The sequence below is a fragment of the Geotrypetes seraphini genome, chromosome 3 (assembly GCF_902459505.1).
Source record: "Geotrypetes seraphini chromosome 3, aGeoSer1.1, whole genome shotgun sequence".
Classification (NCBI taxonomy): Eukaryota; Metazoa; Chordata; class Amphibia; order Gymnophiona; family Dermophiidae; genus Geotrypetes; species Geotrypetes seraphini.
The window spans coordinates 3,467,930-3,482,159 of NC_047086.1; the positions used below are offsets into that span (position 1 = coordinate 3,467,930).

The window sequence follows — 14,230 nt, forward strand, 5'->3', positions numbered from 1 at the left end:
TAGAAAATGCGAAAAGGTCCGTTATGTACTTGGGGGTCAGGCCGTAAAGTACTTTGAAGCAGAGGCAGGCAAATTTAAACCTTACTCGGGCTTCCATTGGTAGCCAGTGCAGCTGCCGATAGTAGGGTGTCATGTGGTCGAATTTCTTCAGCCCGAAGATAAGTCTGACCGCAGCATTTTGCATTATTTGGAGACGTCTCATATTCTTTTGTGAGATTGCTAGATAGGCGATGTTGCAGTAGTCAAGCTGACTCAGTATGAGGGATTGCACTAGGATTCTGAATGTTGACGTATCGAAGTATGATTTAATGGTTCTGAGTTTCCAGAGAGTAAGGAAACCTTTTCTGAATAGGGAATCCACTTGTTCCTTCATTGTTAGGCATTGGTCTAGAATAACACCTAGTATTTTCATGGTGGGCTGAATAGGGTAGTTGAGTTTATTGATGCATAGTGGGGTTTTATTGTCAAGCGGGTGAGGGGAGGCAATGAAGAATTTTGTTTTTTCTGGGTTGAGCTTGAGCTTGAAATCTGTCATCCATTGTTCCATCTCATTTATGGCATCGGATGCTTTGGGAATGGTTTCCTAGATGGAGTTGGCGAATGGGATAATGATCGTAAAGTCATCTGCATAGCTGAATAGTTTTATTCCTAGTTGGGTTAGTTTCACACCTAATGAGGACATGTAGATATTGAAAAGCAGTGGGGAAAGCGGTGACCCTTGTGGCACTCCGGATGAGTTGTTCCAGGTGTTGGAGTGTTCGTTGTTAAAGCGTACCTGGTAAGAACGGGATGTGAGGAAGCCACGAAACTAGTTTAGTACCTCAGCTCTGATACCAATGGCGTCTAAGCATTGCATCATTTTCTCATGGTCTACCAGGTCGAATGCAGAGCTCATGTCGAATTGCATGATCAGGGCGTTGAGGCCTTTACTAAATAATAGGCGCAGATAGTCTAGGATGGCAGCGATTACTGTCTCCGTACTGAATAGGGTTCTAAAGCCAGATTGAGTTTCATGCAGGAGAGAGAATTGATAAAGGTAGTCCATTAGTTGGGTGTGTACTAGTCCTTCCATGATTTTTACAATGAATGGGATAGATGCTATTGGTCTGTAGTTTGTTATTAGCGCTGAGGATTCTTTTCTATTTTTTGGGATGGGGGTTATTATTATGTGGCCATTGTTAGTGAGGAAAGTTCCATTTTTTAGGTTGTGGATTAGGTAATGTAATAGTGATATTTTGAATTCTGGTGGTGCCGCTTTCGTAATCTCCGGAGGGCACGTATCTAGGATGCAGTGAGATAATAATAAAAATAAAAATAACTTTATTCTTGTATACCACATTACCATGGAAGTTCTATGCGGTTAACAGATGAAGAGACTGTACATTTACAGCGAAGTTACAATTTCGTTAATGTTACATTTACATTTTAGACGATATATTTTCAGTCATGTTACAATTACATTTTAGACGATAAATTTACGGTGAAGTTATTTTTTGCAGCTAGGTTATATATTCGGAGTAGTTACATTTGCTATAAGTTACAAACAGCGGTGTTACAAATATCAGTGTTACATACGGCGGTAAAGAGTGTGGGGGTGAGTCGAGGTCAGAGGAGGAGGGAGGATAAATCAGAGGAATTTGTCAAAAAGGTAGGTTTTAGTTAACTTCCTGAATGTTTAATAGGGGGGGGAATTGGAGATGAGAGTAGAGAGGCATTTGTTCCATTTGCCCGCTTGGAATGCTAGGGATCGGTCGAGGAATTTTTTGTAGAGGCAGCCCTTCAGGGAGGGAAAGGAAAACAGGTAGGTATTTCGAGTACGAGAGGGGCCAGCAATTTCAAGGTGCTCGGATAGGTAAATTGGTGAAGAGCCTGCTAAGGTTTAGAGTATTTGTTGTAGAGTTTGTTGTAGGTATTCCATTCTGGATCTAGAAAGGAACTCCAGATCTTGTCTGTAGATATTTCGTTATCGTATGAGTTAGCTATTTGGTAGTTGCTGGGGATGATTGTTACATCGTTATTGCTTATACAGTTATTTTTTAGGTTTTTAATTTTGGAATCAAAATATAGAGCTAGGTCCTTCGTGGTGGGTAACTTCGTGTTGTGCTCAGGTGTGGTGTAGCGGGTGGTGTCAAATAGGTTTGTGATTATGTTGAATAACTCTTTTGTATTGATTCCTTGTGAACCTTTGCATGATAAGTTAATTTTGGTGGAGTAGAACGCTTTGCGTTTGTCTTTTATCAGTTGTTTGTAGGTTTTTATGTAGGCTCTCCGTTTGTTGCGGTCAATCAGTTCTCCTGTTTTATTCCAAATTCTTTCTAGTCGCCTAGCTGTTTGTTTCGTTTTTAGTAGTTCGGTGTCGAACCATTTGTTGTGTGTGTTTGCATTGCTTTTGCTTTTATGTAAGGGGGCAATTTTATCTAGGATGGATGTGCTGGTTGTGTTCCAGTGTTCCCAGAAATCTATTCCTTCCTCTATTACTGTATGCGGTTCGTATTCTGACCAATATTCTTCTGGATTAATATAACCTCTTGTTTGATGTTCTTTTTTTTCTTATCGGACGTGTTTTAGATTTTCGGTGTGACCAGATCAGCTTAAAATAATAGGTGAAGTGGTCGGACCAGATGTCGTGATGCCAGGTGCCTTCAGTCAGAGAGATGATTGGGTCAAGGTTTTCCTTTGTGGACATGGCAACTAGGTCTAAATGATGGCCTTTTTCGTGAGTTTGTGTGGGTACGGGGATGTTGTAGTTGAGTAGAGTTAGGAAGTTTTTAAGCTCTATTGCGTCTGTGTTGTTCTCTTCGTCTAGGTGTAAATTTATGTCCCCTGTGATGATGTTGTAGTTGGGGCTGATAGAATTGTGCAGGACGAATTCGCAGAAGTCTTCTTTGGCTTTGGACCAGCTTTTAGGCGGGATGTAGAATAGTATGCTGGATAAGGATTCTTCTAGCTGGGTATTATTGATTTTACAGGCTAGGATTTCTAGGTTGTCGGTCATTTTAGAATTTAGAAGTTCGAGCTCGAATCCTTCTTTAAGGATTATGGCTAATCCTCCTCCTTATTTTCCTGTGCGGTTTAACGTAAGGATTTTGAAATTGTTACCTGATGTTAGATCCACCTTATGACCACAGGTATAAGAATTTGTTGAGTAAATGTTTCACATCTATAACTGAACTCTCAGATGCCTGCTCTGGTGAATCATCAAAGATTTCTATCCAGAAATGCAGGAGAAGGTATCATTCATTAAGTTCGTTATAAATAATAAGAGTGCAAAAAAGTATGTATTGAACAAAACTTAAAGTGAATAAATAGCATTAAAAACATCGCACTTATCTTTTCATTTTGAAGTTATATGCAAGTGCCAATGTGAGAAACCCTACGGGGACCCGTTTCACCATTCGTGGCTTCCTCAGGGGTCAAATCTACAACAGAAAAAAATAAGAAAATAAACAACTAAAATCATAGTAAAACATTTCTGTTAGTGCTTCTGGGTGAAAAACCAATAGTATAATTTAATTCTGTTAGAGAAAACTTACGGTACAGCTAGACTCTGTTGAAGAGACAAAAAAATGGCGCTGACAGCCAGCAGAACGCCGGCGCATGTGCTTTTAACAGGTATCTCAGCTGTCAAGATATCACGCATGCGTGCTTGATACAAAATTAAAATCCAAACACTACTGAATTATCAAAGAAAAGATGTCCAATCTATGGACGTGTTCAATCCTTTTGGTTTCATCGTATCCAGTCTATATATCCAGCGTATTTCCCTTTGTGATAAGCGTCTTTTTCTATCACCCCCTCGGACACTTGATGTTACTCTGTCAATACAGAAACTTTTGAGATCTTCGAAATTATGATGTAGGAGAGAACAATGTTCTACCAAGGGTGCATTCACTCTGTTGTTTTTCAAATTAGATCTGTGTTTCTGGTCCTGAATGTTCTTGTGGAGATGATACAGTCAGGAGCTACTAGTTCAGACATTTCTTCCTTTTCTACTTCATCCAGTGGAAATGATAAGACTCATTTTTTAAACAGAGGTCAAGGATAAAAACGGGGCCGAACAAGGGGCAGGGGATCCCAACGACCAAGGCCGAACCCGCGGTCACAAGCCAGGAGGAATCAGTGGTAGTTTATTTATCTAAGCGTACTTTAACTACCACAGAAGAAAAAGTTCTTTCATATGGCTTAGCCTTTGTACCATCAACTAGATTCAACCAGCTACAGTTTCGGATAGATCTAGAAAAACTGATCAGAAAATTACAATTACAAGTTTTCTTTCATGACTCTCCAATAAGTACAGATCGCACTATTATTTCCCCTAAGAGCACATGGTACCCCCCATTCCTTTAGATCCCACAGTGCAGACATTTAAACAATGTGTTCTTTAAGGGGGGCCGGGCTTAATAATTTTAGCGAACACGGAAGTTATAAGTTAACACTATATGCACAAGCACTTTATGATTTAAGCACTTTACCTCGCTGCAGCTGGAAGTTAAAGAGAATAACGCCAAGCCTATTGGAACAGCTATCAAGATAAGTTTTTTTAAAACTATCTACAAACATACATAATGAGTATCAGAAAATCTAACCTATCATATAGAATAAGGAGGCTGGCAATGGGACATTAGAAGTGTGATGATGGTCCCAAATGTACCCCAGTTCAGTGAGATCACAGAATGCACGGGTATTGGTCTGAACACTTCACAAAATATAATTGAAATTAATAACTATTTATAGAGCTGTGATAATAATAAATAGAGATTTAATAATCATCACAGAATTACATTGTATATCTCCCTATTAGTTGGCATATCTTAAAGACATTGAAACATGGCAAGTTAACCAAAATCAACACAAAAAATATAGTTTCAATAATTTAAAATATGAAGAACTTGATTAGCTATTCAAACATTGAAGAACGACACTTCTATAACAATAACCAAAGCAGGCAAAGGGGGTGCCATAGTGGTCTCTGATTCTGAAAAATATCATGCGACAACTAGGAGAGATTAATACATATGAAAGATCTTCTTTAAATCCCACTAGAAGACTACAGAGACAGATTCAATTATTATCAAAACAGGGTCTTCAGAAAGGATTTCTCACATATAAAGATTATAAATTTCTTAATGAAATGAACCCGATTTTCTACATCTTGCCGAAAATTCATAAAAGGTTGGTTGACCCTCCGGGTTGCCCTATAATGTCCTCAAAAGGATCTCTTTTAGAACCACTTTCAAGATTTGTGGATGAATTTCTGAAACAGATTATTGCTAACATCAGCCTGAAATTTAGCCTACTAGTGCAACATTTTGTACTTAATAAGCTTTTAGAGTTTTAAAAGTCTAGGTTAAGCACTCTTCTGATGCCTCAATGCCAAAGTTGGCCAAAAACTTAATTCGCTAATTTTTGGCTTCATCTTTGGGGTGTCATAGATTTGTAACAAATTTAAGTGGTAACTTCTTGCTTAGTTCACCTGCTCAACTATTGATTACTATTCATCTATGAAAATTTCAAGGCCTGCTTTCACTTATTTGCAGAGATATTACAAGTCAAACAGAGCAGCAAAAATATTAACAACTTTTACCCATCTTTGAAGCCTTGTATTTCAGTTTTGACACCAGCAGTTCAAAAAGCATTGGATAGAGCAACTTTTTCTCTACCAGATGTCAAATTTTGGCAAAATCAATGAATCACAGGGCTTAAAACTCATAAAAGACCTTCACACGAGTCATCAGAAATTATTGACTCAACTAACATCTGAAGGTTTTGATGAACGTTCAACTATCTGTCTCTATCATGAGGCAGTATTTTTAACGCAATTTCATTTTTCACAAAGGTCATGCTGCAATCCATTCTTGAAACCTAATCATCAGGGTTAGAAAGAGTCTGAAGCTTATCAGTGATTCATTGATTGTGCCAATAGTTTCTGGATCCATTGCTTATTAGCCAAATGTTCAGAAAATAAACTCGCTTTTTCAAGCTCTGGAAATAAAACATGTGAAAACAAGCAAAAGATGACATTACTAACATGTCAGGTATTCATAAGCAAATTTACTCATATCAAGAGCAATGGTGTAACATGAAACACATAACAAAAACAGCAAACAAAATCAACTGCTTTTATTCATAAATTATTCTACAGATTTGATTATGCAATGTCATCGCAATTAAGCTTTAAAACAAACAATAAACAGTAAATTATGTGTGGTGTAAAGTTCTTTCATAGTTCAACTTGAATATTTGAAGAGCCCTCCAATGACAAATACAATTAATACTTTTAAACAGCTTAGGGGGTGAAGAGCTTATGTGCACAACGGAAGAGCGGGACTTGGGTGTGATTGCATGTGATGATCTTAAGGTGGCTAAACAGGTTGAAAAGATGACGGCGAAAGTTAGAAGGATGCTAGGTTGCATAGGGAGAGGTATGGCCAGTAGGAAAAGGGAGGTATTGATGCCTCTGTATAAGACTTGGGTGAGACCTCATTTAGAATATTGTGTGCAATTCTGAAGGCCACACCTTCAAAAGATATAAAAAGGATGGAGTCGATCCAGAGGAAAGCTACTAAAATGGTGTGTGGTCTTTGTGATAAGGCATATGGGGACAGAATTAAAGATTTCAATGTGTATAATTTGGAGGAAAGGCAGGAGAGGGGAGACATGATAGAGACATTTAAATACCTACGTAACTCGTATAAATGTGCATGAGTCGAGTCTCTTTCATTTGAAAGGAAACTCTACAATGAGAGGGCAAAGGATGAAGTTAAGAGGTGTTAGGCTCCGGAACTTTTTTACAGAAAGGTTGGTGGATGCGTGGAACAGTCTCCCGGAAGTGGTGGTGGAAACAGAGACTGTGTCTGAATTCAAGAGGGCCTGGGATAACATGTGGGATCTCTCAGAGAGAAAAAGAGATAATGGTTACTCTGGATGGGCAGACTAGATGGGCCATTTGGCCTTTATCTGCCGTGATGTTTCTATGTTTCTAAATAGTTAGTTACACTGCTGTGACTATCAGAATTCAATTGCAGATTTCTTCCTTAGACAAAAAGACACCCTCATGAAAATTTGATATCTGATAGAGAAAAAGTTGCTCTATTCAATGCTTTTTGTACCAAAGTGATTGCTGGTGTCAAAACTAAAATACAAGGCTTCAAAACAGGTAAAAGTTTTCTCGGGACACACGTACCCGTCAGGTTTTCAGTTTACCCACAATGAATTTGCAAATTTATCTCATGCATATTCATTGTGGATATCCTTATAACCTGACGAGCTGAGTGTGTCCCAAGAACATAATTATTGCTGTACTGGGACAGATCAAAGGTCAATCAAGCCCAGTATCCTGTTTCCAACAAATTCAGGTCACAAGGGCCTTTAAGATCCCCAAAAATAAAATAGATTTTATGCTGCTTATCCTAGGAATAAGCAGTGGATTTTCCCAAGTCCATCTTAATAATGGCTTATGGTATAGGAAATATTTTTTTAAACCCTGCTAAACTAACTGATTTTACCACATTCTCTGGCAGCGATTTCCAGTGTTTAATTGCACATTGAGTGAAGACATATTTTCTCCAGTTTGTTTAAAATCTACTACTTAGTAGCTGAGACTAGGTTGAGAACTGCTGGCTTAGCCAAATGTTTGTACAATGGGGTGCAGTAATATGTTATTGCTGCTGTGCGTTTCTTTCCACTTCTGTAATTCTCCTTCTCGTTTATTCATTAGAGTTGATGTTAACGATGGAACAAATGTCCAAAGAAGGAAGATTTGTTCCCTCAAAGCTCGGGTAAGAGAAATGCTGCTGAAGCTTTATTCTTCCTGCATTGGTCACCACTAGTGGATTCTGTAGTAATAATCACTCTTTAAAGCAGTGCTTTCCAAATTGTGACTCGGGACCCCTCCCCATGATGCACCGAGGAGGGAAGGTCCACCATTTAGGATCAGCAGCCCTTAAAGGAGGAGGGACTGTGCTTCCCTCCTCCTCCCAACAGCCTAAGGTATGGGGGTGTGGGGAGCTAAGGGGAGTATCCGGTGGCAGGAGGGAGTGGGCATCCTTCCTGCCTTTTGGGGGGGCCTTAGTTGCCAGGAGGGAGTGAACTTCTCTCCTTCCAATTTTCTTTTGTGTGGAGGGGGAGAACGCCACGGCAGGAGGGAGTGAGCAGTTTTCTTTTGCACAGGAGGGGAGGTTTGGCATGGCAGGAGGAAGTGGGTATTTCTCCTGCTGTTTTCGCTGCCACGGGGGAGTGGGGTTTGTGGTGCTGGTTCACCACGGAGGGCTGTCATTGGTGGGGCAGGGGTACTTCTTTTTTTTTTTTTATGGTGCAGATATTATGCGTGTGTAACGCACAGCATCTGTGCCCATTAAAAAAAAAGGTTTCCTGCCCCAAACAGCTGAGTGGCAGGAGGCTTTCCCCAGGGATTCAAGAAAGGGTAGACAAGTTCCTGCTGAACCAGAGCATACACAGGTAAGGCGAGACTCTAGTAGGGCACTGGTCTTTGACCTAAGGGCCACCTCGTGAGCAGACTGCTAGCACGATGGACTACTGGTCTGACCCAGCAGCGGCAAATCTTATGTTCTTATTCTCTGCTGTTTGGACTTCCCTTGCCAGCTCTGCGCATGTGGGAGTTGCTCTCACAGCCATCAATCGGACCTATCATCAGCAAATTAGTAGTGCGGTGAGAAAATGATCCGGTCAATTTCTAGTCTTCTAGAACCTTCATCATTAAACATTTTGATGCATTCACTAGTAATCTCTCAACTTGATTACTGCAACATCCTATATCAAGGAATAAGTCAGAAAGAATTAAGGCGACTTCAAATTATTCAAAATACAACCATTAAACTGATATTCTTGTATTTTGTTTCAGATCCTCTGTAGTTTTTACCGATGGGATATTCAGAGCAAAAATGTTTAATCACTGGTTACCACTTTCCCACAGGATTACTTCTCACATTAAAAAAAAAGAAATTCCCATACTCTAGGATTCATGGCTAGACTAATTATTCCTTCTTGTACAATCTCCCTTTATGCTGGGACCTAGTGGGAAGTAGTTGCCAGAAACGTCAATCAAAGACAGGTACGTTAGATAGATTGTGAGCCCACCGGGACAGGGAGGGAAAATGCTTTAGTACCTGATTGTAAAAACCGCTTAGATAACCTTGATAGGCGGTATATCAAATCTTAATAAACTTGAACTTGAGCCCTTCCCACTTATCTCCTGGGGCAATCTCTCTGAAGCTGTAGGAGATCTTCTGATCATGTTTCATTTCTCACGGGTTTGCCCTTGTGCTGCGGGGACATCCTTTTGGCGGGAGATCACTCTGCTTCGGGGGGGGAGGGGGGTTGCCGACATTTACTGTTACTATGTTATTTCATTGAGTTTTATCTGTATTCTTTTCTGTTTCTCTTCTTTTGAATGCTGTCTCTTTTGCCTTTTATTTTTTTATCCACCTCTTTTGAGAATGAATGAATTTGTCATCTTTTTTTTCTTCACAGGCAGTCCTGATTGATATGGAGGAAAGTGTAGTGAATGAAATTCTCCAGGGACCCCTAAAGGACTTGTTTGATAGCAAGCAGCTTATTACAGATGTATCTGGCTCAGGAAACAACTGGTGAGAAACGCCCCATGATGCGGCTGCTGAGGAAGAGGGGCATGCCTGGAGGGCTGATGGGCTTCTACAGCTCTGAACCTCGGAAAGGCAAAACGATTGGGGGGATTTTTCAGGACGAAAAGAAAGGTGCGGTGGAGTGAGTGGGGCACATGCACTTGTGACCACTGCTGGCAATAAGCCTCTTAGTACAGTCAAACCTCGGTTTACGAGTAACCCGGTTTGCAAGTGTTTTGCAAGACGAGCAAAACACTCGGCAAAATTTTGACTCGTAAACCGAGCATTGACTCGATTTGCAAGCCCCCACCTGACCGCGGGAACCAACAGTATTGCTCCCCCCGAGGCCACCGGCGCTGCTATCGCCTCTTTACCCCCCCCCCCCGACTGGCCCTGTCCTTACCCCTGCACCGCCGGTGATAAAAGTGCCTGCCGCCGGTCTCGGAGAGGTTGAGATCAGAAGGCCTGAGAATGCGCAGATGCTCAAGGCTCAGCAGCAGACCGGCGGCAGGCACTTTTATCACCGGTTTTGCAGAGGTAAGAACAGGGCCAGTCGGGGAGGGAAGAGGCGATAGAAGCGTCGGTGGCCTCGGGGGGGAGCAATACTGTTGGTTCCCGCGGTCGGGTCGGGTCAGGTGGGGGCTCGCAAATCGAGTGGGGGCTCGCAAACCGCATTTATATTGATGTGGTGTCTTCCTTGGTAAAGACAGAAGCAAAGAAGGAATTTAGTCTGTCTGCAATCTGTTTGTCCTCTTTGATGTATCCTTTTCTTCCTTGGTCGTCGAGAGGGCCCACTGTCTCCTTTGCAGGTTTCTTCCCTTTAACATATCTAAAAAATGGTTTGAAGTTTTTGGCCTCTTGGGCTATCTTTTCCTCATAGGCCCTTTTGGCTTCTCTCACAGCCTTGTGGCACTTCTTCTGGTCGTCTTTATGACTGTTCCAAGCCTCAGTTGTTTTCTCGCGCTTCCATTTTTTGAATGAGTCTTTCTTTTCCCTAACTGCATCCTTCACCTCTTTGGTTAGCCAAGCTGGTTCTCTTTTGGCTTTAGTTTTCCTTCCTTTGGCTATCTGCGGGATGTATAGATTCTGTGCTTCGGTGATAGTATTTTTTAGTAGGGACCGTTTCGATTTCGGCTATCCTTTTCTTGATCCTTTTTCTTACCATGGCTCTCATGTTATCGTATCTTTCTTTTTTAAAGTTAAAGGTCGTGGTTAAGGTCTTTGTTCGCTTCCCCTTCCCGATGTCGAGTTTAAAGTAGATCATACTGTGATCGCTCGTCCCTAGCGGGACCGTGACTTCTACTTCTTTTGTTTGCCCAGTTATGCCATTTAGGACCAAGTCCAAGGTGGCGTTTCCTCTTGTCGGTTCTCCTACCATTTGTTCTAGGAAGCAGTCACCCATCATTTCCAGGAACTTTATTTCTTTGCCGCAGCTTGAGGTTACTAGGTTCCAGTCTATTCCTGGGAAATTGAAGTTTCCCATGATAGTTACATTGCCCGTCCTACATTCATGTCTTATTTCTTCTATCATCTCAGAGTCTGTTTCCTCCGTCTGACCTGGGGGTCGATAGTAGAGACCTATTTTTATGTCTGCTCCGTTCTGTCTGGGGATCTTTACCCAGAGGGACTCCAGTTTCTTTTTCTCCTCCGCCTTCCCTTCTCCAGTAGATTCTACTCCTTCCTGGACATATATGGCAATGCTTCCCCCTTTCTGCCCTGTTCTGTCTCTTCTGTAAAGCTTGTATCCCTGCAATACTGTATCCCATTCATTTTCCTCGTTCCACCATGTTTCTGTTATGCCAATGATATCTATTCCTTCGCGTCTTGCTAGTGTTTCCAACTCCCCCATTTTATTTCTCAGGCTTCTGGCATTCGTGTGCATACATTTAAGCTCCCTTTGTGCTGCCTTCTTGGACTTTCTGGGCTTCACAGTCCTTATTGTATCTTTCACGGCATCTATTTGCGCTCCATTGTTGTCTCCCTCATTTGCTTCAAGTTCTTCCCCTTCATCCTTATTTCCTGCTGTCCGGGCCATCGACTGTTTGTCGACTGTCCGCTCTCCCCTGATCTTCAGTTTAAAGTCTTCTCAATGATCCTCTTCATGTTTCCAGCCAATATTCTCGCCCCTTCTTTGGTGAGGTGTAGTCCGTCCTTCCTATAGTACCTGCTCCTTCCCCAGAACGTCGTCCAGTTGCGCACGAAGTCAAAGCCTTCTTCCTCGCACCATCGTCTCATCCAGGTGTTGATTTCTCACAGTTCATCTTGCCTCTTCGCATCTGCTCTCGGTACTGGGAGGATCTCAGAAAATGCCACTGTCACCTCCCTGACCTTCAGTTTTCTTCCAAGTGAGCGGAGCTGGTTCTTCATTTCCTTCCTATCATACTTCCGTCCGCTCATGTCATTGGTTCCCACGTGGATAAGTACAGCAGTGTCTTCCCCTCCTGCGCTGCCTATGATCCTGATTATCCTGCCGGCCACATCCTTCACTCTTTCTCCAGGCAGGCAGGTGACCAGTCTGTCTTCTCTTCCTCCTGCGATGTGGCTGTCTACATTGCGTATAATGGAATCTCCAATGATGATCCCTATCTTCTCTATTTGAGGGTTTCTTGGGGGTCGCAAGTCCACGTCCATGGTATAAGTCCTGTCTTCTTTCTTCTGTGACACATCCCCAACCTCCGCTTCCGACTCTTCATCAATTATAGTGGTATCTCTTCCCATCTCACCATGGCCTTCTTCCTGGGTAGTTCGGATACAGCTCTCCAACCCTGCTGGTGGGCTTCCTCGATGAATTTCTCAAGTTCCTCGATCTCTTCGCTGGCGCTGGATGTCACAAGCAACTTCTCCTGCTTGCTGGCTTCTTCTTTACAGGTGAGGAGTTCTTCCAGTTCTCTCACTGTTCCCTCCAGCATACGAACTTGTTGTTTCAGGCTATTTAGCTCTCTGCACCGATTGCAAACGTATGCCCTAGTCCCAAGGGGAGGTAGTCATACATATTGCAACCAGTGCAGAAGACTGGAAAGCCCATCTTCTGGGTACCGTGGGCGATCATTTCCCTTCTGAAGTCTGGGCTGTATGTGAACCTTCTGTTTCTGTCGGTTATGTGTGACCCGTCTTCCTATTGTTGTCTTCCTGTTAGTAGTGAGTCTTTTGGTGCTGCTATGCTTTGGGTGTTTTAGGTGAGTGCTTGTTTCTAGGTGTGTTCTAGGTGTGTGGTGTGCAAGAAGTGTTCCCTGCTGTGTGGCTAGCTAAGAAAAGCCTTGTAACTTACGCTTTTGGTCTTTCTTTTGGGTGACCTAACTTCCTGGCTCCTTCGCAAAGGCTCCTTCGCAAAGGCGCACTCGCTAAGGCGAGCGCCTTTGCCGCTCGCCTTCGCCACGCGCCGAACGGCCGCGCACCGTTGGCTCCCTTCCTGTTAAGGGGGAGTCGGGTCGATGACACTGATGATGTGGAGGGGGTGGGCGGAGCTTCCTCTCGCCGCTACCCGCTCCTCTCCGCCACCGCTGGTAGCTCTCTCCTGATCTTCCTGGCTTCTCCCTACCGGCTGCTCACTTGTGCTTCCTCTGCTTCCACTGCCTCGCTGCTCCTCTCCACGCGGCTACCATGAGAGGTAATATTATTTCATATTCGTCATATATTAGAAAATAACTTAAAAAACAATTTTATAATTTGGAAAAAGAAATTAAACATTTGGAAAATAAATTAGTTGATAAATGGGAGCAAAATAACCTTCAGGCTTTATTAAAAGCAAAAGGCAAATACAGTATAATGAGATATCTTCTAAATTTGCAAGGAAAGATTTGTTTTCCCAACAAACAGTATTATGGAAACTCAAATAAGGCAGAAAGATTATTGGCTAATTATCTTAAAGCAAAGAAAAGAAGAACAAAAATTATTGCAATAAAGGATGAAAATGGAGAAACACATACTAAAATTGAAAATATCTTAAGACAATTTCTAAATTTTTATAAAGATATATATTCTTCTGAGCCTTTTGGAGATAGGGAAAAAGATGGTTTAGAATTTTTGAATCTAATTATTGGACCGAAGGTTCCTAACATATAAAAAGAAGTTTAGAGGAGCCTATATCACTAAAAGAATTAGAAGCAGCATTGAAGTCTCTTAGAGCTGGATCTGCTCCAGGTGGTGATGGTTTTACAGTAGAGTTTTATAAATCATTTCAAAATATCCTTTTACCCTATTTATTAAATTTATATCAGTTTCAACTGACTAAAGGTTGTATTACAGGTACTATGGCAGAGTCGTTAACAATTGTTTTACCAAAGCCAAACAGAGATCCTACTTTGGTTTCAAACTACAGGCCTATCTCGTTAATCAATGTTGATGGAAAACTTTTAGCTAAGATATTAGCTTTACGATTGGCTAAGGCTCTCCCTTTTATTACTGATATGCACCAAACAAGATTTGTTGCTAAGAGACATTCTTCTAACAACACTAGATTGGCTTTTCATACTCTAAATTTAATAAAAAACATGAATGATCCGGCTTTCTTAATTTCTTTGGATGCGGAGAAAGCCTTTGATCGAGTTGAATGGACTTTCATGTATCAGGCATTAGAATAGTTTGGTCTGGACAGGTACCTGGAGGACAAAGGGATTGAGGGGTACAGATAG

General features: G+C 41.8%; 1 protein-coding gene across 3 annotated transcripts in view; it reads left to right on the plus strand.

Annotated features, from left to right (window-relative positions):
• Positions 1-14,230, plus strand: part of TUBE1 (tubulin epsilon 1) — a 99,699-nt gene that overhangs the window by 15,191 nt on the left and 70,278 nt on the right. For all 3 annotated transcript variants that reach the window (XM_033939736.1, XM_033939735.1, XM_033939737.1), the window contains exons 4-5: positions 7,718-7,778; positions 9,490-9,605. In XM_033939736.1, the coding sequence (XP_033795627.1) occupies positions 7,718-7,778; positions 9,490-9,605 (177 nt within the window). The remainder of the gene's footprint in view (positions 1-7,717; positions 7,779-9,489; positions 9,606-14,230) is intronic.